At 43.2% G+C, this 25,761-nt stretch overlaps 1 protein-coding gene across 2 annotated transcripts in view; it reads right to left on the minus strand.

Moving 5' to 3' along the window:
- Positions 1 to 4,688: 4,688 nt before the first annotated feature.
- The window catches only part of KLHL31 (kelch like family member 31), a 30,346-nt gene continuing 9,273 nt past the window's right edge, over positions 4,689 to 25,761 (minus strand). Inside the window, exons 3-4 of one of the 2 annotated variants that reach the window (XM_004605864.2) lie at positions 23,429 to 24,167; positions 4,689 to 4,758 (exon numbers count right to left, since the gene is read on the minus strand). In XM_004605864.2, the coding sequence (XP_004605921.1) occupies positions 23,435 to 24,167 (733 nt within the window). In that variant the 3' untranslated portion in view covers positions 4,689 to 4,758; positions 23,429 to 23,434. Of the gene's footprint in view, positions 4,759 to 21,849; positions 24,168 to 25,761 lie in introns of those variants that run through there. The other variant, XM_055136393.1, reaches the window with a different exon arrangement.

The following is a 25,761-nucleotide window of genomic DNA, read 5'->3' on the forward strand; positions in this document are numbered from 1 at the left end:
GATATGAGGTTTTGGATTTCTGTATTTTAGTAACTAAGTTCAGGGAAATTTCTGCCAGAAATTGCATCACTGCAATCTCGTACCTCCCTTTTGTGGTTGTCATAAGATGGTGGCCGGGGCTCAGTTCATAGTCTAGAGATATTTCTGCAAGAAGCTGCTGGTGCCCAAAATAGTTTAGCTGGCCTCCGGGGCCATGGTCGTGCAGCAGCGGAGAGCCCAAGGTCTTTTTAATCCTCACTTTACAGCCTCTTTGATAAGTAAAACTTGCCCAAGGTCATGAGGATAATGAGACCAGGAGGTAAGAGTATGAATAGTCTTGGGCAATAGTCCCCATCACAGGTCTTTCTCCACTGAAACCAGTGATACTTATGCCCTTTTCACAGTGCAAAATTTAAATCCTTGTGCTTACACAAGATTCCTGGATTATCTTGGCAGAAAGGGGACTGAAGTCCTCTGGAGAGTAACTCTAGGAAATTCATGATAGGATCATTTCAATGTCTCAATCTTTGAGTGATCAAGACTGTGTGGGCATCATTAAAAAAATTCCTGAGTGCATGAGCCAGGAGTAACCCCTGTGCATTGTCAGGTGTGGCACGAAAAGCAAAATTTAAAAAATTTCTTTCACTCTCCCCCTTCCATTCTTCATTGTGAGTGTTGTTTTCATGATGACTGGGGTTGCACACATGCCTGGCTGTGGTGCTCGCTAGAGATATAACGCAGTGGGCATACGTGTGGCTGTGGTGCTTACTGAACTTTGCATTCCTTTGGTTGTCGTGGTTGTACACATGCTCATCTGAGATCCCTGGTCTTTCGATGAAGCATACAGGGTCTGGATATTTTGCTCATCAGGGGCACACCCGTCTACTGTGGACCTTATGTACACTTGGCTGATGTGTGGCCAGAAATCCTTCACAATGCCGGCGATCGAAGTCAGTAAAACTGCCAACCTCAAAGAGCAGAGCTGTGAGAATTGAGCTCATATGGTGGCATGGGGTACTGAACTTACATCCATGTGCTTGCAATAGCAGGTATTCTAAAACACACCTACTTCTCCAGGTCCTGGGGCATCATTGTTAAGCACTTACATCTTCTCCAATTAAGTCCACTCATTGGAAATGTTACCACATTCTCAAAAATAAATATTTGATCTTTTTTTTTTACTGTGCTCTTATGCAATAGAATGAGCGCAATAGAATGAATGACTATAATCATAAGCCTTATATCAGCATTTCAGTGAATGATGAAATGCCTCTAAGAGGGTGATCCCCAATTTTCTATAGCCTAGTGAGGCCATAGTCACTCAATCATTTTATGCCCACAATAGCCTCACTCAACTTGTATTTACTAGATCTCTTCATAGCATCATTTCCCTTTGTGTTTGATTTAATCTCCTGTTGTTTTGTTTTCATGGCCTCTAAGCAGCCAGAATCTGCTTCCAATGAAGCCAGAAAAAGACCACACTCAGTGACAGAGGACAATGAAAGGGGAATATTATGGCTCACCAGTCAGGCATGTCTCATTCTACCATAGGAACAGCCCCAAACAAGGACTTAATAGTGGACGATGTGGAAGGAGTGGCTTCCTGGGAAGCCAGGAGAGAACCAAGTTCAAGAAGAGCCTATTCTGCTCTTCTGCTCAGAAGGAGACACTTGTGTTGACATGGATGGAAGACCAGACATAAGAGAAGCATATCCTTCTCGGCAGCAAGATGACTGTGACCAGAACAAAATGTTTGTCTGCTATGAATGTTGCTTACGTTGAAAGAAAAGGCTGAGATTAACCTCAGTCAACCTCTGGCATTCATCGAACAGTGAATCCACGGAAGCATGCTCATCTCAGAACGTAACTCTGCTGGAAACCATGCGTGACTGTGGGTGTGAGTTGGCCCGCTTCCTTACAGAACGTTCCTCGCACACATTTGGAGGTGGAGTGAGTAGGGATTGTTAGAAATCCAAGGAAGTAGGGCTAGAGGTTAGCGGACTCGTCTGAGGAGTTCCTGCAGGCTGCTAAGGTGGGAAGCAAGAGAAAGTGTTAGGGAAGAGGAGTTAGAACTGTGATAATGAGGGGCTGGAGCAATAGCACAGTGGGTAGGGCGTTTGCCTTGCACGTGGCCTACCCCGGTTAGATTCCCAGCATCCCGTATGGTTCCCTGAGCACCACCAGGAGTAATTCCTGAGTGCAAAGCCAGGAGGTAACCCCTGTGCCTTGCCGGGTGTGACCCAAAAAGAAAAAAAAAGAAATTCAATGGTGGAAGGGGTACAGACCCCTCAGTTTCAACACATCTTGCAAACATTAAACAAATGAAGGCTATTAAACAGACCTAAAACAACTTGCATAGAAAATAGATCCTAGTTAAGAAGCAATAGAATGGTCCCACTATGACACTGAGAAAAATGGACAGGAAAGTAAATGGGAAAAGTTTTCAATTAGCAATAATTGCACTTCAGATAAACAGCATGGGCTAGGACACTGCCACTGTGCAGAGCTAACGTAAAATAAATGAAATGACATGGCATATTTATTGCTCAGGTTGATGGAAACACAGTCACGGATGTAGCCAAGCGCTAGCACCCCCGTGTGGGCTGAGTGGTTCACATAAGAGAATGGCCATCTGGAGCAATAGCACAGGGGGTAGGGCGTTTGCCTTGCACGCGGCCGGCCCGGGTTCGATTCCCAGCATCCCATATGGTCCCCTGAGCACCGCCAGGAGTGATTCCTGAGTGAAGAGTCAGGAGTAACCCCTGTGCATTGCCAGGTGTGACCCAAAAAAAAAAAAAGAATGGCTATCCCACAGAGATTTTCTCAGTTGGAGTAATCCAAGTGATAAGCAAAGATGTAATCTTCTAGATGGGAAAGAAAATAAAAAGAAACATCAACAGAGTAACATAGGATTTCCCTTTATTTTAGTGGCATTACTGGGATGCTCAGCTTACATCAAGAATAATTCAAGAAATATTTTCTGTAAACAGAGATCATATGATTGGGTCTTGGGTTTGTCACTCTACTAAATGAAGTCAGCAGTTGAATAGGACATGGGTCTCCTCTTCAAATCATGGGATAATCCTGTGCTATCCACATGACGTATCACAGTCGAACTTTTATTTTTGGGCAAATAACCATTCCCTTAGAATTTCACACCTTCTGGGAGCTGTTGTACCCCAGTTGTCAGCCACCATCTTAGTGCTTTATCATTCACAAATCTCTCTTGTCCTCTCTCTACTATATCTGTCTCTTGGTTCTCTCCTTCCTTCACTTCTCCCTTCTGTTCCTTCCCTTTGCCACCACTCTTCATCTTCCTTGTTCCCTTCCTTTCTCCCCTCTTTGTTCCTGTCCCTCCTTCCTTTCCCCTTCCTCAGGGAGGAGGGGTGTTCCTCTCATAGTAGTAGCACCAAGGGCTTCCTGCTTCATGCAGAGACTACATCTCAACAGCTTTCCTGCTGTCTTCCCAGCCCTGGGCTTCCAACTGCTGTCTGAACTCTTACTTCCTCTCCTCACAGGGGTTTCTAATCTCTGAGTTCTCCCTCTTCCCTTTCTTCATTGTTCTTTACATGACCAAGCATCATATGCACATGCTTAGCCGTGGAATTTGCTCACCTGTGGCTGTGAGACTCCTCTGGGATTGCTCATCCGGTGTGGTGATTGTGGGAAAACAGTTGTGGTGTTGGCATCAGCGGGTGGCATTTTTATTTTAGCCATGGTACTTACACACATGCTCACTAGGGGCAGCACCCCTATAGATTCCTGTGGATCACTGAGGTGCTCACAAGGGTTACAATTTTTGCCTTAATTAAATTTTTTAATTGGGGTATCATAGTTTACAAGAGTAATAAACTCAGGGGCCAGAGTGAAACTACAGCACATCAGGCATTTGTCCTGCACATGGCCAATCCGGGTTCGATTCTTGGCATCCCATATGGTCCCTGAGCACCACCAGGAGTAGTTCCTGAGTGCAGAGCCAGGAGTAACCACTGAGCATCGCTGGGGATGGCCTGAAAGCAAAAGCAATATAAAATAAAGTAATAAAGTCATTAGCTTATAGTTGCACTTCATCACCCATTCAATTCATCAGTGTCTCAAGAGCTTTCCAACATTTTCTTATGAACCACACCCCCCCAACACCCAGTTCTCAAGTTATCTAAACCCTGTCTTAGGCTTTGTTTCCATTGGGGATTTTCTAATCACTTTCTTTGTGTTTTTAAATTTCACTTATGAGGCGAAATCATCTGGTATTTATCTTTATTTTGACTCATTTCACTCAGCTGTTGACACCCTTTCATTTCATCTGAGTTGCAGCAAACTGCAAAATGTTATCTTTTCTCAGAGCTGAATAGTATATTGATCGCACAACTTCTTTGTCCATTACCTGTGACTGCGTGCTTGGATTGTTTCCATATTTTGGGTATTGTAAGTTGTGGTACAATGAACATAAGTGTACGTAGAACTTCAGGGATGAATGATTTTGTGTAGTTGGGGGATTCCCACAAATGGAAATGAATGGAAGTGGAATCACAAGTCGTATGGAAATTCTATTCACAATGTGTTTCGAAGTCTTCAGACTTTTCCAGAGAGGCTTCCTCATTAACCTCAATAGTGAACCAGAGTCCTTTCACCACATCTGGGTTGCACTGCTTGGTCATGGTGCTAACACACCTTTGAGTTGTCATTAGTTTTGGGTTTACATAGTTGCTTGCTGAGGCTCACAGCCTTTCAGTGGTAGGGCTCACACTCACACCTGGCTGCAGTGAGGCCACAAATTCCCTGTGGAGTAGAGATCACAGATGACATTGCTGTGGGGCTTCAGAAAGAGACCTGTCGAGAAGGTGCCCAACATGCGGCTGCTACTCTGGTCACCCAACACACCTCATGCTTGCAGTCCAGCTGTGCTATGGCGCACAGTCCTCTCCAGGTTCTTTCCCTTTCTAAAATCTTTCTCTGTCCTTTCAATATTACGTCAGAAATATTGTCTGAGGAGCATTGACTGTCTTATCCAAACCTTTTAAATAGCTTTCCTGACAAGTGCACAGTTGGAAGCCTGCCTCAGGTGCTGGGGGAGAAGGCAGTTAGGATAGAGAAGGGACCACTATGACAAAGATAATTGTAAGTGATCACTCTGGACAGGTACTGCGTGCTGAAAGTAGGTAAAGGAACGAACATGATAACCTCTCAATATCTGTGTTGCAGACCATAGTGCCCAGAGGGCAAGTGTGTGTGTGTGTGTGTGTGTGTGTGTGTGTGTGTGTAAGAGAGAGAGACAGAGACAGAGACAGAGAGATAGAGATAGAGAGGTAGAGAGAGACAGAGACAGAGTGACAGAGAGAGATTGAGAGATAGAGAGAGACAGAGACAGAGAGAGACAGAGAGAGATTGAGAGATAGAGAGAGACAGAGACAGAGAGAGACAGAGAGAGATCGAGAGATAGAGAGAGAAAGAGAGAAAGAAGAAAAGTGCCTGCTGTAGAGACAGGCTAGCGGGGGTGGTGACAGGAGGAAAAGTAGTCACTGGTGGTGGGAAATGGACACTGGTGGAGGAAAGAGTGTTGGATTATTGTATGACTGAAAGCCAATCATGAACAGCTTTGTAACTATGTATCTCACAGTGACTCAATTGAAAAAAATGTACCTTGCCAATAAATAAATAAATAACTTTCCTAGACTCTTAGCACTCAAGAATGGATAAAACATCTCTTACTATTTGACCATCATGGTGCCACATGCTTTAACATACAGTACTGCCTTTCATTTTCATCTTATTTTCACATATTAGGAACAGAACTTTAAGAAGTTAAATGATAGACCAACTTCACAGAGCTCATGATTACTGCGTGTCCCTGGGCACTAGGCAAGGGGAGTTATGGAAGCTGTTTCTGTCCATGGAGAATTGGTCTCCTGGGCCAGGAGGAAAACCCTGCAGAAGTCTGGGTTAGAGTCTGTTAGCTAATATGTATTGGGTGTCGCCATGTGTCTTCAAGTGCACTTCGATTGTATTTTCTTACTAATCATTTTAGTTTCCCTGGACTGACCATGCATGGGGCTGAGGATAGGTAAGGGAGAAGGGACCAGCATGACAATAAATGATCATGAAATGATCATGCTGGACAAGAACTGAGTCTTAAAAGTAGGCAAAGAGATATACCTGATAACCTTTCAGTATCTGTATTGCAAACCACACTGCCCAAAAGGGAGGGGGGGAGAGAGAAAAAAGGAGGAGGAGAAGGAGGAGGAGGAGGAGGAGGAGGAGGAGGAGGAGGAGGAGGAGGAGGAGGAGGAGGAGGAGGAGAAGGAAAAGTAGGAGAAGGAGGAGGTGGAGGAGAAGGAGAAGGAGGGAAGGAGGCGGCTGGGGGTGGGGGTGATGGGGGGGGAACTGGGGACACTGGTCCTGGGAAATGTACACTGGCAGAAGGAAGGGTGTTAGAATACTGTATGACTGAAGCATAATCATGAACAGCTTTGTAAGGGTCTATCAATAAAAAAATAAAAAATAAAACATTTGGTCAATTTTTAAAAAGTAAAATAAAATAATTAGAAAATAAAATAGAATAGCCATGCTATTTATTATCACTATTACGACTATTTACTGTAACTATCACTATCACTATGCCCTCCCCCTTACAGATAAGGCACCAAAGGCAGAGAGCTAGCTAGTAAGTAGCAGGACAGAGTCAGACACAGCCGGATGACCTGGGACACCTAGGTTCTTACTTGCTAATTAAACAGAGGGACGCCTATTTCTGGTTACTGAGGTGATGGAGGAGCGGCATTTGTATTGAGCTTAGGGATGGGAGGAAAATCCCTGATGAGGACAATGAAAGATAATCTCTTAGAAGGGCAGAGCAGAACAGTGGCAACAGTATAGCCCCAAAGTGAGCTGACAATGGACAAGAAGCTAGGAGATCAATGGACCTTGCAAAGGCTGCGGGTCAAACCGGTAGAGTTTTTTCCCTTGAACTTTTAGAGACTTGAGGCTTTTTCCAGTTGAATATTGAAGATAATGAACTTCACTATAATAGAATAAAAGTGTCGTTATCTGTTCTAGAAGGCTACTCACATTACTAGCCCCATGGCTGTTTCTACTCAGTGCTCTGAGCCTCTGGATCAAGGAATGCTTTCTCAGGTAAAATTGGAACTCAAGTCCACATTCTGCCTTGTGAAGGGATCTTGGACCCGTTAGCTCATTTTCATCACTTTGGGCAAGTCTAGGGTTAATAATGCATGTCCCAGCATATCTTTCAAGATATGAGATGGCTAAGGAGGGAATGGATGAGCAAAAAAAGCTTCAAAAGAAAGGTGTGTAACTCTAAAGCATCACATTTTTTTTTTTTTTTTGCTTTTTGGGTCACACCTGGCAAGCACAGGGGCTACTCCTGGCTTTGCACTCAGGAATTACCCCTGGCCGTGCTCAGGGGACCATATGGGATGCTGGGATTTGAACCCGGGTCGGCCGCGTGCAAGGCAAACGCCCTACCCGCTGTGCTATCTCTCCAGCGCCCCCAGCATCACATATTTTTATTATTCTAATTGATAGACTCTTTTACTACATAATTGCCATGGACAGTAGCAACAGAGAACACAGTATAGAAATGCAGTAAAATTCATTTGTGGCATGTTCCGTTGCTTAAATATATCTGAACTAATTTAATCCACATGTTCTGTGAAGTTAAAAAATGCCATTTTTTTTTTTTGGCTTTTTTTGGGTCACACCAGGCGATGCACAGGGATTACTCCTGGCTCTGCACTCAGGAATTACTCCTGGTGGTGCTCAGAGGACCATATGGGATGCTGGGAATCGAATCCGGATGGGTTGCGTGCAAGGCAAATGTCCTACCCGCTATACAATCGCTCCAGCGGCCCACCCCATGCCATTTCTTAACAAAAGTTTTTGTTTACCAAAAGCTGAATCTAGGTACAAAGTTCTAAGGTTGTGAACCCTTAGACTGCTTCCCAAGGCAACTAGGCGACAAGCCTTACTGAACTTCTTGGGAAAGTCCGGAAGACAAAGGATACACTTCATGATGCTCCTTGATCTGAGTGCACAACACACGATGATGGTGAATTTTTGAACATTTTTAAAACACAAAAGTTTGCCTCCTTGCTCTGTCCCCATTAGATAGAATCTTCTGCTCCTGGATCAATCCCCTGAGGCCTGCACAGACCCCTGCAATTAGACGTGTTGCATCATATAGCAATAATTTGTTTACTTGCCTGTCTCCCCAGCCTCTCTGCTCTCATCTCCACACTCCCCCGGGAACCAGGAGACACGGTCTAGTCATTTTGGATCTCCAGCATCTAGCGGTTGTTAGACACAACAGAAGCTCAAAGAGTATCACCGATACTTTTTTCTATAAAGATTCACTTATTTTGAAGGCCCAAACTTAGGGACACTTAAACAGCAAAAAACATGCTAAGCAAAATTTAAAATAAATTTTATTTCTTTTAATAAGACTTAAAAGAAATAAAAGGTAAACAGTTGCGAAATCTCAAATCCTCTGAAGGAATCTATAAATCGGTAACAAATCATTACTAAATTAATTTAGGGGGATGTCATTTGCATTTGTGTGTGTGTGTGTGAGAGAGAGAGAGAGATAGAGAGTGAGAGGAGAAATAACACACATACATGTTGCTTTAAAAATCTGTAACATTTTTGAAGTAGGTATCAGTTTATTTTTTAAGATTTCTGATAATAATTGATAGGATATAGCTGAAATCTTTCTCAGTAACTCTATCTGGTCATATCAAAGCTCAAGAATGGTTTAAATAATAATGAACTTTTCATTCACCAAATTGCAATATGAGTATCTTCTATGCTCCATAATGTTTCACAAAGTGAAGGATGCCCTCTCTGGAGTGGTGCTGGGCAGGAGAGGGGTAGTAAACTCAGGTGCTACTGTGGGGTGTCTTCTGTTCTCCTAGAGAAGGTAGATATCTGGTGGGGGTTGGAAGTAGGGGCATCAAAATATTTTTTAAATTTTTTTATTTTTTATTTTTAAATGAATTACCATGAGGTACAGTTATAGACTTACAAACTTTCGTGCTTACGTTTCAGTCATACAATGATTGAGTACCCATCCCTCCACCATTGCCCATTCTCCACCACCAATGGGCATCAAAAAATTTTTATCATGGGGCTGGAGTGATAGCACAGCAGGTAGGGCATTTGCCTCGCATGCAGCCAGCCTGGGTTCCATTCCCAGCATTCCATATGGTCCCCCAGCACCACCAGGAGTAATTCCTGAGTGCAGAGCCAGGAGTAACCCCTGTGTATCACTGGGTGTGACCCGAAAAGCAAAAAAAAAAAATTTTTATGCTTCCCAAAAGGTGGTGGTAGAGCATAGGTCTGGGAACCTCTGCTTAGGGGAAATCATGGATGCACAAGAATGCCTAATTATGCTTGAAAGAAACTACATTAGGAATAGTAATTTTATTTTATTTTTTTTGAGTCATACCCAGCGATGCTCAGAGGTTACCCCTGGCTCTGCACTGAAGAATCACTCCTGGCGGTGCTTGAGGGACCATATGGGATGCCTGGGATTGAACCTGGGTTGGCTGTGTACAAGACAAATGTCCTCCCTGCTGTGCTATCATTCCGGCCCCCATAGGAATAGTAATCCTACCAGATTTGAATCAGAGTAAAATGATGGATCAAAGCAAAACAAAATTATATTTATTTAATTACTTATTGATTGGTCTTTGGACCACATCCAGCACTGCTCAGAAGTTACTCCTGGCTCTGTACTGAGGACTCTATATGGTCCTAGGGATTAAAGTAGGATTGATTGCATATAAGGCAAAAACCCACTACTACCTCTCCAGCCCCAACATACCTTTATCTTTATAGTTCTGGTGATGCTTGCCTCAAGCCATGCTGGGAGGGGGCCTGGTGGCTCAGATCTTGGGGTGATTACATTGAGTTCAGGGCACTGTTTGATGTTTAAGAACCATCAGGGGGCTGAAGCTTTAATACAGCGGGTAGGGCATTTACCTTGTATGTGACTGACCCAGGTTCAATCCCCAGCATCCATAGGGTCCCCCAGGCACCGCCAGGAGTAATTCTTGAGTGCATGAGCCAGGAGTAACCCCTGGGAATCGCCGGATGTGACCCGAAAAGACAAAAAAAAAAAAAAAGGAACCACCAGGGCCACACTTGTGGAGCTGGAGGAGGGGGTGTCACGCAGTCCTTGGGGTGGAACTCAAGGTCCAGTACATGCTAGGCATGGGCTCTGTGACCTGGCTTCTCCCTCCAGGCCTCCCAACAGACTTTTAAATACAGACAAATGCCCTGTGCCTGTGGATGCTGACACGCAAGTGCTTTGAAAGCTGAATTAAGCCGGAATATGCCCCTGCCTTGCATGCGGCCGACCCGGGTTCGATTCCTCCACCCCTCTTGGAGAGCCCGGCAAGCTACAGAGAATATCTCGCCCACTGAGCAGAGGCTGGCAAGCTCCTCACAGTGTATTCTACATGCCAAAAATAGTAACAAGTCTCACAATGAAGACATTACTGGTGCCTGCTCGAGCAAATTGATGAGCAACGGGATGACAATGATCCAGTGATCACCCTGAACTCAACAGTCTTACATCTCACCATCCTTCACCTACAAACCCAGGGCAGGTCCTGATTCTCTTGGGTCTCTGCCCAGGCTTGACAGTTGAATAGCAAGGGCATTAGTTTTCTACTGCTGTGAAACAAATCATCCCAACCATCTGCTTTCAACCACATAAATGTATTACCTCAGTTCTGGGTTCACAGAGCTAGTTTCTTTGCCCCAGGCTGCAAAATGCTATCATGGACATGTTGACAGGGTGGGTTCTTTAGAAACGCTCATTATTCCATGCCCATTCAGGCTATTGTTAGCAAAATCCAGTTCCTTGCAGCAGCAAAAACTGGGGCCCTGAGTCCCTGCTAACTGTAGGGGGCTGACAGTGGCTTCCAGTGGCCTTTCTTTAACCTTCGTACATGGACGCCACCTCCTAGAGCCAGCGACAGTAGAGAGTCCTCATAGTTGGAAGCTTGCTGATCTCTTCCTCTGATTTGTCTTTCTGACCAGAGCTAAAGAAATTTCTGGGCTGTTCAGGACTCAAATGTTTGTATTAGCTCCTTGTCAGTCCACAGCCTGAGCCTCTGAGAACTTCCTTTTGCTGTGCCACAGGACACAGGCAGAAGACCCAGACTTTAGGGTGTGGATACACTATAAGTCCATGATAGGGTGGCTTGTGAGAACTGCAACTGCAACTTCTCTGTAGACAATTTTTGCCTATGGTGGCCATGTTCCTCTCTTAGCTTGTTTTATCAGGCAGACAGCACATTTAGCTGTCTTTTCTGAGTTTTTTTCCTATGAGCAAAAACCAACTCAGCTTTTCAAGAAAGAAGTTGTCCATTGCATATACTTTCCCCTGGGCTTTTAGCCTTACGTGTGTGTGTGTGTGTGTGTGTCAGTATGTGTGTGTATTTGTTTGTGTTCACCTGTTTGTGCAAGGTTCCACCACCTATTCTTAGTACAATTTAGGCAGCATTGACAGTTTCAGCAGAAGCTTGACTCTCACATATATGACTCACATCTAAGGGCCATTTGTTCAAGTCTGACCTTTCCATTTCATCTGTAAGTTCTTAACTTATCTGATTTTATTCAAATAACTTAAAAATGATTTTCTTTTTTAAACTCTTTGAAGGAAACATGTAAGTCAGCAGCACTTTAAAAATATTTCCAAATAATCTTCTCAATAACAATCTCGACAGAAAATTCTGAATTGCCACCAGCTAAGTCATCCAAGTCATCTTCTGTAAACACATCAGGCAAACTGATCCTTTACATCACAGTTTCCCTATTTCACAACTTCCTGGGGAGCAAATTTAGGCTTTCCTGAAGATAAACATCTTTATGCAAACCATTTGTCTGAAATCATTTTAGAGTGTTCACGGGTGTTTTTAAGATAACTCTGGTATGAATTACAGACATTAGAAGGATTTTGATGCATCTTCAAGCAAGAGTGTCTCAGTCCATGCAGGTAAGCCAGTATTACGGCAATGAACAAGACAGACAAGGTGCTCATTCTTAACACTTTGTAAAATAAGTATCAGAACCTAACCCATGACGCAGTGTGCAACAGTGTTCAACAATGTAAGGGATGATGTGTTGATGTAAGAGCTAGTCCTACCACCTAGAAGGAGAAGTCTAAGGGTCACAGCCAGAAAAAGGGAACTGAAGGTCAGAAAGGCTTCTGGGGAAAACAACACCCGACCTTTCTCTTCTGCCCTCTGCTCTTCTTTGGCTCTTTCTATAAGGATTTATTTCTTTTCTTTTTCTTGGATAAACGCAGCTCATCAGTCAAAGCGTCTGAGTTGAGTTGATTCTGGACTCAGAGGTTGGCTGCCCAGAGTGCGCAGCTAACAGAATGAGCATGATGGAGCTTGGGACTGAAAAATTAAAAAATTCAAATGTGGCCAATTGGAGGACTTTGACCGTATCAAAGTTTTTTGAGGGCAAGTTCTAAGTCAAGTTAGCCCCAGGGAACACAATATCTGCCAAAAAGCAAATACTTCTTAATTTAGTTAACTTTGCCTGATCTAAATGAGTATGCTTCAGACACCAGTTACTCTCAAGGATCCTGATACTTTGCTCTCTCGGGAGAAACAGCAGCTTGTTCAAGACAGAGCTCTAGAGCTGAACATGGTGCACAGGAATGTCCAGCAAACCTTAACTAATCAAGGAAAGGGTTCTTTGTGCATACAGAATTTACATGGCTACCTAGATGCGAAACTGTGTGAAATAAAACATTTCTAAACTTGAAATTCAGCAATAAATGGGAAGGTTTTGCAACAATTAGGGAAGAAGACTTGGGAAACAGATTGTAGTTTGAATGTAGTTTACTCTCCTGGTAAGAATTTTTCTCTCCTCTCCTCTCCTCCTTTTCCTCTCCCCACTCCTCTCCCCTTCCCTCCCCTCCCCTCCCCTCCTCTCCTCTCCTTTCCTTTTTTTCTCTTTTCCAATATCACAACTGGGGCTGGAGCGATAGCACAGCGGATAGGGCATTTGCCTTGCACGTGGCCGGCCTGGGTTTGATTCCCAGCATCCCATATGGTCCCCCCCCCCCCCCCCCCCCGAGCACCGCCAGAAGTAATTCTGAGTGAAAAGCCAGGAGTAATCACTGAGCATTGATGGGTGTGACCAAGAAGGAAAAAAAAAAGAAAAGAAAAAACTCACAACCAAGAATAACAAAAAAAGACACACACATGTTTGGAACATTGTATGGGTTCAATATGACCATTGTCAGTGGGATTACTCTTTTTTAAAATTTGTTTATTTCTTTAATTGAATCACAGTGAGATGCATAATTACAAAATTGTTCATGATTGGGTTTCAGTAATATAATGTTCCAACGCGTTTTCCTTTCTGTTTAATGGGGCCATATCCAGAGATCCCAGAGGGCTATTTGTAGATCTGTGCTCAGAAATTTAGCCCTGGTGATGCTCAGAGCTGAGGGGTGGATAATATGCGGTACCGCCTACTAAACTGGGGTGGTACTTTAAGCCCCATGTTTGACTCAGGACTTGCTTTTTCTTATGGTGATTAAGAACAGATAAACCTCTATCATGCCTTCATATCTGCTCTCCTATCTCCAAACCATGATGTAATGGGAGCCTTTTGTATAGCTGGTGGGAAGAATCTAGTCATTTATGTCTAGCTTATAGTACTAAGTATTTTAGAAGTAGGTAGGTTAAGAAGAGTTTACAGTATTATAAAACCAGAGGAACAGGTGACCTAAAGAAGGAAAGGTGAGAAGAAAAGTCTTCTATTAGGTTGCCTTCCTTGATGATTTGTAGAAACCAGATGGATGCCAACTCTCATGGCTTCCAGAATAGGTTTAACACAGTATGTGGTAGACCTGTAAAGGCCATGCACAGAGAAAGGGCTGTCTAGGCTTGTTCTTCAGGAGAGGAAAGACAAGATGTAACAGGGAACCTGAGCGCAAGTCTTATGACCCAAGAAAGAGGGAGATGAGGACACAGCTATGGTATGAATGTATCCAAAAGGGTATTGTAAAAGGGCAGTTTGAACAGGGCAGTTTGAACAAACTTATTGTTCTACAACCAGAAAGACATGAGCCATGGTTTCCAAAATGTAATAGTTCACTGCACGGCATGAACTGTTTTCATCTTTTTTTTCTTTTCGCTTTTTGGGTCACACCCGGTGATGCACAGGGGTTACTCCTGGCTCATGCATTCAGGAATCACACCTGGCGGTGCTCAGGGGACCATATAGGATGCTGGGATTCGAACCTGGGTCAGCCTCCTGCAAGCAAATGCCCTACCAGCTGTGCTATCGTTCCAGCCCCTGTTTTTCATCTTTGATGAAAATTTTTTTCTACTGTGCTCACATGATTCCCCTCTCCCCCTCACACACACATTACCACCCCCACCCAGCTATTGTACACTTACTTAGGATCTTATCCTTAGTCCTGACCAGAGATATGGATGAACTGATGTAGAACCCTTTCAGATTTGACCCATCAAAAATGGATCCTGCTTAGTGTCCCTCTCTAATCAAAGGTAGAAACAACCCCAGGATTGATGTGTCCAGGTTTCCGAATGTAGAACCTACAAAGGAAATCTAAATGTGTACAATAAGCAAAGTAATAAAAAAATAGATAAGTTACCCATCCATATCACAGACACTTCCCTCTCTGGGTGCATGTCAAAATAGTGAGGATGAGGAGGAAAGGAGAGAGAGATCTTTGTCTCTATAATCAAAGAATCTAAGTCTTCCCATTTGATTGTGGCTACTTCCCAGTGAAATAATGGTCATTTATAAAGAACTTATTTAAATATTGCAATCACTGTTAGAGCTCTGATTGAGCCAAATCCAAAGAGTCATTTATCTACTGTCTGTTCTACTCTATGAAGTGTTCCCTGCCCCCCCCTCGGCCCGCAGCCCCCGCCCCCAACAACAAAGGTCTAAGGAAATGAACTGCACAAGATTTTCAGGGGAGTCAGTCTCCAAAGATGACCCCGTTCCAAAGTTTGGAAAAGCCTTTCCATCCTCACAAGTCTCTGAGGAGCACAGAGTCTGAAACTGAGGGATCATGGTAGGGGCCTAGGCAGTCACAACTAACCTAGTCACAAACCAACCTGTGAATGTGATAAGAAAGGAAGATAGAAGGGACTGAGGAGGTTATTTCTAGGGTCCTGACTCATGTTTCTCTCTTCTTCAAGGCTTGCTCCCTTTCTGAAATGAACTTTCGAATGCACTTTCACACTTCTCTAGAAAGCCAAAGGTAGCTTTGCTTATCTTCTGTTCTCCAGTCCAAACTATGGGAACCCCTTATCTTGGCTGGTGAGAAGAATTTTGTAGTTTGTACCACATGGTTTGATACATTACTAGAGGCCTGGGTATAAGGAATGTCCTTAAGCCATTTCATATGTGTCATGAACTGAACTGATGAATTGGTCTGTGCCTGTGGGAGGGAATACAAACCTTTGGAGAAGATTGATGTTCCGTGAGAATTAAAAAAAAGGAGAAAAGAAAGAAGGAAAGAAAGGAAGGAAAAGAGTAAAGGAGGGAAGAAGGAAGAAAATGAAGGAAAGAGAAAGAAAGGAAGGCAGAGGGGCTGGAGCAATAGCACAGCGGGTAGGGAGTTTGCCTTGCATGCGGCCAACCCAGGTTTGATTCCCAGCATCCCATATGGTCCCCTGAGCACTGCCAGGGGTAATTCCTGAGTGCAGAGCCAGGAGTAACCCCTGTGTATTGCTGGGTGTGACCCAAAAAGCAAAAAAAAAGAAAGAAAGAAAGAAAGAAAGAAAGAAAGAAAGAAAGAAAGAAAGAAAGAAAGAAAGAAAGAAAGAAAGAAAGAAAGAAAGAAAAGAAAAGTCAGAGAGGAAGAGAAAAGAAGAAAAAAAACAGAGAAAAAATGATAGGAAGGAAGGAAGGAAGGAAGGAAGGAAGGAAGGAAGGAAGGAAGGAAGGAAGGAAGGGAGGGAGGGAGGGAGGGAGGGAGGGAGGGGGGGAGGGAGGGAGGGAGGGAGGGAAGGAAGGGGGGAGGGAGGGAGGGAGGGAAGGAAGGGGGGAGGGAGGGAGGAAGGAAGGGAAGGAGGGAGGGAGGGAGGAGGGAGGGAGGGAGGGAGGGAGGAAGGAAGGAAGGAAGGAAGGAAGGAAGGAAGGAAGGAAGGAAGGAAGGAAGGAAGGAAGGAAGGAAGGAAGGAAGGAAGGAAGGAAGGAAGGAAGGAAGGGAGGGAGGGAGGGAGGGAGGGAGGGAGGGAAGGAAGGAAGGAAAGGAGGGAAGGAGGGAAAGAAGGAAGAAAGGAAGGAGGGAAGAAAGGGAGGAAGAGAGTGAGGGAGCGAGAGAGGGAGGGAGGAAGGAAGGTGCCAATTAACATAAAGTCTCAAATTCTGGGTACCTGTTTTATATGCTCTAAACTGGGAATATAGTACCAGTTGATTTCTTTTGGGGCCAATCTATCTGTTTACCTAGTTAACAAGGTTCAGAGAAATTTATAATTAAAACTAATGTTGCTCCTTAGCATTTTTACACATAACTAAAATGATTTTAGCAGTATTATTTTTAAACTGCTATATCATATCAAAGGTTGAATGTCTTTATGTTGGCCATATATATATTTCACTTGTTTGAAAGGTGAGGTGAAAGAAAAATACCATGAGTGTTTGCCCATGCAGCAATTCACTTTCATTTCATACAGATAGTTTCACTGCAAATCCAGTCTGTGGTCCCGTGGAAATATTAAAATCTACCCTTAGTCTCAAACCACATTGAACCTAAGAATTCTAAATGGTCATGAATGTAGGCTTTTGTTGAGTTTTGAAGAGAGTCACTACTGAAGTTTTACACTGTTTTTCATTATGTGGCCTTCAAAGGACTGCAACAGCTTCTCAAGTAATTATTAATTCTTTTTCTTGTTGTAGTTGTGTTTTGTTTGTTTTGTTGTTGCAGTTGTGTCTTCTTGAGGTGAATCATAATTAAGATGAAACTGAGAAAAACAAATGCTCAATAATTACAGAAAGGACAGTTTAAAATACCCATATTTGATCATTTACTTAGCTTGTTTTAAATGCAACTTTATTGATAGTGATGAAGTGCAAGTATTACATACACTTTAATTTGTTGCTCCTTATAAAGTAACAGAATGTTTTAAGCAATGACTTAGGTTTTTGCAAAAATTTGCTGAATAAATACATTTGGGAGGTGTACCCAAGGCAAATATTTTTATTTCAAATTCCCCCAGAGGGAAATTTACGTGCTCTTTATTCTCAGAATATACTTAAAGGTGTATCTTTCATATTTTAGGAACTTTAATTCTCATAGTTCTCATGAAAAATATTTAAGAAACCATGTTATCTCTTTTATTAGAATGAAAAAATACTGGAAAACAATTCCTTTGAATGCTGCCTTGTGCTAGAAAACATACTCATTAGTGGCTTGTATAAAGATTCAGATCATTCAAAGAAGAATTCAGAAATATTATCCAGAGTAGATTACATAAATTCATTTTTCTCTAGCTCAGGGGAAAAAAACAAAATGAAGCTATTTTATTAGTTTTTCTTTAGCCTATGAACCTGGTTAAATTTTTAAGATATTTGTCAATATCCAAAAAACTAGTAAAGGTTTTTTTCCTTAAGATTTATATTTCTAGGTAATCTCTATTTGCAAACATTTGTAAAAGTAGTTACTATAATTTCTGCTCAAACTAAATCACAGAACCATTCAGTATATTTCACTTTCTTATTATTTCATTTTTACCTTCTCACTAGTAAAATTTCATGTTCATCTAATCATTGCCATGAGGGGATACCGGGGCAGTCTCAGCCCGGGCCGGAGATTCGACTGGGGTGGCCATGCCTTTGCAGAGCCGCTGGATGTGGAACGAGCAGGAACCAGAGACAGCTTTAGGATTTGGGGTTCCAGCAAGTGCTTGCAACCATGTATGGAGACTGTGAACTAAGCTTTTGCTACATGCTGTTCCAGGAAGGGAAATGAATCATTTTCGAACTTAAATCTCCCTGGACTTAATTACTATAATATAGAAATTGTAAACTGCGCGGCCGCAGTAGCGGCCGCGCGACTTTTTATCTCCTCATTCTCATCAGTGGAAAATTTATTATCAAATATTTCCTTGTCAATAGCGCCGTATTCTTGGGGGATAAATTCCAACAAAAATAGTGAGTCTGTTTTGAAACTCCAACAACAATAGTGAGTTGTGTGTTGAAATCTGGAATGTAATCAAGGTAAAGAGAAAAGGAAGTGAAATTATCAGTCACGCACGGGGGGGGGTTGGGGGGGTGAGGGGTGGGATGTATACTGGTTTGTTTTTGTTTTTGTTTTTGTTTTTATTGGTGGTGGAATATGGGCACTGGTGAAGGGATGGGTGTTTGAGCATTGTATAACTGAGAACTTTGTAACTTTCCACTTGGTGATTCAATAAAATAAATTAAAAAAAATCATTGCCATGAATTTTATCAATCAAAATGATCACTGACCTTCTATTTATAACTTTCTTACAGAATAGATTGGAAAAAGAAAACTCATTTGAAGTTGCCCAAAGCAACTAGTGTAACAAGAACAATCAATTTGGCACATAGAACTTCACTTAAAACCAATCTATCTTAAGACATTAAAAAGATTGCACTCATTTGTGGAATATAAAGTAACAGAATGGGAGACTAACACTCAAGAACAGTATTGATAAGTACCAGGAGGATTACTCCACAGCTTAGAAGCCGGCCTCCCATTCTAGAGGAAAAGGCAGCTCAGATAGAGAAGGGAGCACCAAGTAAAGGGTGCTAGGAGGGCCTATTTGGGATGGGAGATGCGAGCTGAAAGTAGATTATAGACCAAACATGATGGCCACTTAGTACCTCTACTGCAAACCACAACACCCAAAAGAAGAGAGAGAGAAAGCAAAGGGGAATGCCCTGCCACAAAGGCTGGGTGGGGTGGGGGGAGGATGGGGTGAGGGCAGTGAAAGGGATACTGGGATCATCGTGATGGAGAATGGGCACTGCTGGAGGATGGGCACTTGACCATGTGTGACTGAAATGCAAGCGCTGATTCACTAATAAAAAATTTTTAAAAACCCCAAAAAACCAAAAAAAAAACAATCTATCTTAAAGCCTAGCTTCTGGGAAACTTTTGCTTCACGTCTCTGACCTTCTCAAAAAAAAAGGAGGTTGATTATTAAATATTTTATTATTAAATAATTAAAAAGAGTTTAATTATTTTATCTGCTGAGTAACACGCCACTTCTCTGATAGGATACTTTACCTCCTCCCCCCATTTTGATTGAGGTAACACGATAGGCAATTCTGTTAATGAAAATTTCATGCATATTGGTTCCAACACCATACCTAACACCACAGTAAGTACCTGCTTCCCTCTACCAGTGAGTATCCCAAGGACCCCACCTCTCCTCTGCCTTTCCAAAAGCTCAGTTCTGTAGGCCAACTCTCTGGTTTTGTTGCCTTTGGCCATTTATTGCAGATACTTTCATCCTTCCAGTCCACTGGACTGGAGCGATAGCACAGCAGGAAGGGCATTTGCCTTGCATGCAGCTGACTTGGGTTCGATTTCTCTGTCCCTCTCGGAGAGTTCAGCAAGCTACCAAGGGTATCCTGCCTGCATGGCGGAGCCTGGCAAGCTACCCGTGGTGAATTCAATATGCCAAAAACAGTAACAACAAGTCTCACAATGGAGACATTACTGGTGTCCACTCCAGCAAATTGATGAACAACAGGACGACAGTGCTAGAGTGCAGTGCTACTTTCATCACAGGACTTTGGCATGACAAAAAATAACAAAAAAAAGTTATCTTCTTTCAGAAAATAAAAGGAACTGCAAGGTTAGATCCTAAGATTTGTGAGTGTAACTGAATGTAAGTTTAAGACACCATAAAAATGAAGCAATGTTTCAGTTAGGAAACCTGAAGAAATGGCCAAATTTTTCCACTAGCAATGGCTTCTATAGTCGGGTTAAGCAATATGTTTCTCAGATGCATGAAAGGCAACTTAGTGTTTTAATTCAATATGCTTCTTTCAACTCTCAGTATAGGATGATCCACGATATTAATATTGCAATAACTCTAAATTCTTTTATCCTATCATTTTCATAGATCAGAAACTAATTTTCCAGCATCATGCTGTTCTTTGTCTTACTGACATAACTTTTGAAGCTGAAGAACCCACTAAGCCTAGAGATGTGTATCTTTGTTGTTTTCTGGTATAGAAAATATATGAAATGTTTATTTCAAACTATTTGCTCGGCTCTAACATGACTAGGTTCATCACTAGAAAGCCCCGTCAAGATTTTACATAGCTTATTCATCAAGTTCTGATAGATGAAAGGCTCTCTCATTTCAGCATCTCTCTTTATTCTTCCAGAATAAAATATGAAAACTGATTTTTATATTATTCCAATCTTTAGGTTCTCTACCTCATGATACTTCTAAGATCTCATTGGAGACACAAGTGTACATCAAAGAATTAGGCCTATTTTCCCCACTTCTTATCTATCATCCACAATAAACCACTTTGAAAAAAAAGCCTCAGGAGCTGGAGTAATAGCTTGCACGAGATCAACCCAGGTTCAATTCCTAGCATCCCCCGAGCACCACCAGGAGTAATTCCTGAGTGCATGAGCCAGGAGAAAACCCCTGTGCATAGCTGGGTGTGACCCAAAAAGAAAAGAGAAAAAAAAGTCTCAAAATAGTCTAGTCTCGGTCAATGGTTGGAACAAACCACACGTGTGGGAGAGGCTGAGGGTAGGTAAGATAGAGAAGAGACCAGTATAACAATAATAGCCAGGAATGATCACGCTGGGCAAGATCTGAGGGTTAAAAGTAGGTAAAGTAGGTAAGGGACATTTTTGATAATCTTTCAGTATCAACGTTGCAAACCACAATGCCCAAAAGGAGAGAGAGAGAGAGAGAAAGAGAGAGAGAGAACGAGAGAGAAAGAGAGAGAGAGAGAAAGAGAGAGAAGAAAAGCACCTGGCAGGCAGGGGGTGGGGGGTGGGGGGTAATGGGAGGGGAGGGAACATGGGGACACTGGTCCTGGGAAATGTACACTGGTGAAGGGATGGGTTGGAATATTATATGACTGAAATGCAATCACGAACAGCTTTGTAAATAGTCTATTTCAGGATAATATGCAAAAGGTGTTATGGCCATCTCCTAAATTTATAAGATGTGGCCAAAATAATTTAATAAGAGTGAAAAGTTCCTTTTACCAATTATTTTGCAAGAACAAAAGACTATCTATTAACCAGTAGATAAATTGGTAGTTTAAGGGCCCAATGATTGCACTTGCTCCATTAAACTAATTTCCCCTCAGTTTTATTTTCTACCCTGGGAAGGAATCAAGGGAACAGATTTCTTTAGATTTGTTCTGGTTTTGGAGATGTACCTCAAGCTTGGTGTAGGTAAGAAACAGTTCAGTGTTTACATTAAAATATTTTTTCAAGATTTTCAATGCCAGGGATCAAACCCGGGCCTCACATAGGTCAGACAAATGCTCTATTGCCGAGTCACGCTCTCGAACCCTCAGCCGATGTCTTGTTCTTAACATAATATTTATAGCTCATATCTGAAGTGTCATATGGTGCTAAGAGTATTATACATGCTTATAGTCTTTACCCAAGTGTTACCATTAAATTTCCCGAAGAAGTGAACATAGATAAGGGATAATACAGTTCCCCCAAATATTTTAAGTATAAATATTGTAACTCTAGAAATGACATACCAAAACAAGGTAGAAGACACGGGGATTAGTGAAAAAAACAGTATGTTTCCAAAATTTTATGTTTTACCGTTCAAATAAGTTGTTTTATTTTTTAAAAATCCAATTGCACTAAACCATAATAGAGAAATCACTTTCTCTTCAAAACAAACTATCAAAGAATAAAATTATAAATTATAAGAAAGGAAAATACATATCATTTACTACAATCATTCCCTTTTTTTTGCAACTTGGCGGACATGGAAAATGATGCTGAATGAATATACTTTAATTAGGAAAGCTAATCTGGAAGAGGTAAGATTTAAAAGCTTAAGAATGGTCATATGCCATTTTATATTTTTATGTGAAGTGAATGGTATTTTAAAAAAATCAGAATATAATTTATACCATAGAAACTACAATAGCATGGCGTTAACAAGACTTACTGCATTTTTGAAAATTGTTAAAATGCTCTTCCAAGTTTTAATAAGAAAACATTTTGTTACTATGTATTGATTAGTTAATGGATTTACTATGATGACCAGTTCATAAAGTATACAAATGTCGTATCTTTTTTGTACAATTGAAGCTAATATATGTTAATTATTTCTCAGTTAACAAATTAGAGTTGATATAAAATAGAAAACATTATATTTGCCAACGGCTGCTCCATGAAACCTGCTATTGTCAAATTCAGCAATTCAAAATCTGTTTCCTTCATTTTTAATCACAAAAAATAAAGGGAGAAATTAATCAACTACTAGAGGGTGCATAACCTTTAAGTTATATAAGCTATCAAGCAAATGCTCTTTAAGGACTGATTTCGTTTGGAATTTTTCCTTCCATCAGAGTCAAAAGTATCTTTAACCGTCTTTGTGTAATAGAAAGAGGATCAGGCCCTCATAACACTTGCAATTACTTTGACAGTCACTTGAAGGGTTAAAGTGGAAATACTTTTTAAGAGAAACAAAAGAAAAATGTTTTAATCTCATCAGCAAATACCAGTTCCTTCTTTGTGAGCAGGATTCTATGACCGAGAGTACTTTAGGCTACTGCGAGGAGAAAGAGGGGACTTAAGCTAAACCAGAGGTAGCAAGTTGACAATCCCTAGGTGAAATTCCTGTTATTTTGCAGCCGAACTTGGTTCTGCGCTTTAGGGCCTCTGTCTCGGGCTGCCTTTCAAAATCCTTACTCAACCACGTCTAGGAAAAGAAAACTGCACTCAAGTACTGAATTGTTTTAAGTCCTTATGGATATAGGCACACTTCCGTTTTCAAATTCAACCTTCAAGTCATTCTTTCAAACTTCTAAAGAAAGAAAAAGAAAAAATAGACTCTTGTCCCGTGGACTCTGTTCTCTCATGGACTTCCTGTAGACTAAAGAAAACTCTCCTGCGCGGGAGGTGAGTGCTGTCTATTTGGGAAACGGGCCAGAAAGGAAGAACTCTGACAACGCATTCGGCCTGCCACCCTGTGGCCGCTGCAGACACTTTCCCCATTCGTTGGCAAAGACCCCGAACTTTGCTTAAGAGAAAAAAAAATAATAATAATAATAAATAAATAAATAAAACTCGACAGAGGTAGATCACAGCATCCCACGACGTGTGCCTCGAAAAACTGGAAGATGCAACCATTGCAGCAAATGCGCTCTACTTTCCTGCCCGCTACCTTAAGCCCGGAGCCCCCGTGGGTGCTCCCCGCGGGTGCCCGCGTCTAACCTGGCCTCAGATGCTGACCGGCACCGAGGACACGGAGCTGGCGCGCGATTCCCGGGCCACGTGGCCCGGCATGGCGAGCGTGGCGCAGGACACACCCACGGTGGCCTCGGGCAGCTCGTCGTCCTCGGTCCACTCGTTGAGCTCGGGGTGGAAGCACTGCACGCACTTCTTGTACTTCTTCTCGCCCTCGTTCCAGCCGCCGAGCAGGTAGGCGCGGCCGAGCAGCGCCGAGGCGCCCGCCGTGCTCACGCCCACGGGCAGCGGCGCCGCGTGGCTCCACTGGCGGCTGGCGGGGCTGTAGCACTCCACGGGCAGCACGTCCACGCGCTCCCCGCGCGGGCCCAGCTGGCTGCCGCCCATCACGTACACGCGGCCGGCCAGCGCCAGCGCGCAGTGCCAGCCCCGCGCCGCGTGCAGGCCCGGGAGCTCCTGCCACGAGTCGCTGGCCGGCTCGTAGGCGCACACGGAGCGCGAGTAGGCGCCGCCGAGGTAGCCGCCCGTCACCAGCACGCGCCCGTCGGCCACGGCGCTCGCGTGGCAGCAGCGCGCCGCCTCCAGGCCCGCCTTGGGCAGCCACTGGTTGGCCGAGGGCACGTAGCACTCCACCGATGCCAGGCTGCCCTCGGCGTTGCGGCCGCCCACGGCGTACAGCAGCCCGTCGAACACGCTCAGGCTGAAGTGCGTGCGCTTGTGCGTCATGCTGGCCAGGTGGATCCAGGTGTTGAAGCGGGGGTCATACCTGCGAACGGCAGAGAGACGGGACCCGCGTGAGCAGCCCCGGGCACCCGGGTGGGCATCTGGGCGCGGTCGTGGCGAGGAGACCCGGGACCCAGCGCAGCGCCTGGACTGGAGTCGCTGGTGTTTTATGTGCCCATTGATGGACTTGTGTGTGTGTGTGTGCGCATGTGTGATGTGTGTGTGTGTGTGTGTGTCCTTCTCCTTTTCCTCCCCCCCCCCAACTTATAAAACCTTAGCACCCCACTAGGAGGGGATCCTCAGCTCCAGAGTGAGTTCTCTGTCGTTCAGGAGAGTTGATGAGCAAAACTTAGAGTTGATGAACTAAAAAAGTGCAGGGAGGGCCGGGAAGCTAGTTGGTTGTGGCGGCAACTAAAGGGAACACCACTTTCAGGTCAGTTGTTCTGTCTTTTTCAGATATCAACCATCCCAGGCTGACGTTCACCGCGTAAGGACAATAGGACTTAACTGATTGGCTCTCTCCGTTTCTTGAAGACCCTATTCCTCATTCCTTTCTCCTGGCCATTGCAGTAGGAAAGGAGACTCGCTCATGCAAGTTTTCCAAATGGAAATCAGGTCCCAAAGCATAAAACCTCGATTTGGGATATGTTGCTATTTTCTAGCATTTGCAAGTACTCAAGATTTTTCTGTAGGGAATCTTCACTCTCTCCCTCCAGCCCCCCCTGCCCCCACCACACAGTGTTCAATATATCGGTTATTATGTTATAAGCACTGAAATCAATATTGCAGAGATGGTGCGTTTCCAAAATGTGGAAAATAGTACATGGTCGTAGAAACAGACCTTGATCCTTTGATTTCATCTTCATTTCTGTCTTACTTAACCAAAATTTCATTATAGTTAAGTTAAAGACTAAAAAGCAGGTATTTGAAATCTTTTTTTTTAAGTGGATTTTTTTTGGTTTTTTTTTGGGGGGGGGTCACACCTGGTGATGCACAGGGGTTACTCCTGGCTCTGCACTCAGGAATCACTCCTGGCGGTACTCAGGGGACCATATAGGATGCTGGGAATCGAACCCGGGTTGGCCTCGTGCAAGGCAAACGCCCTACCCGATGTGCTATTGCTCCAGCCCCAGGGATTTGGAATCATTTAAGTGGCATACATACATCACTGTATCACCGTCTCACTGTCATCCTGTTGCTCATCGATTTGCTCGAGTGGGCACCAGTAACATCTCCATTGTGAGACTTGTTACTGTTTTTGGCATATCAAATACACCATGGATAGCTTGCTGGGCTCTGCCATATGGGTGGGATACTCTCAGTTGCTTGCCGGGCTCTCATATTATAAAATAATAAAGAATATTTCCCATTCATATTGTATGCATTTCTGGATCATTTTTGGTTTCTGATACAAGGTAAGTTTATAATGTCCAACAATAAAACAACATTTGAATTACATTTCTGAAGGATTTACTATTCTTTTCTCTACATTTATTTATTTATTATGGGTCTCGGGCCACCCTTGTGATGCTCAGGGGTTACTCTTGACTCATGTACTCAAAGAATCACTCCTGGCATACTCAGAGGACTATATGGGATGCCAGGGATCGAACCTGGGTTGGCCATATGCATAGTAA

The sequence above is a fragment of the Sorex araneus genome, chromosome 4 (assembly GCF_027595985.1).
Source record: "Sorex araneus isolate mSorAra2 chromosome 4, mSorAra2.pri, whole genome shotgun sequence".
Taxonomy (NCBI): domain Eukaryota; kingdom Metazoa; phylum Chordata; class Mammalia; order Eulipotyphla; family Soricidae; genus Sorex; species Sorex araneus.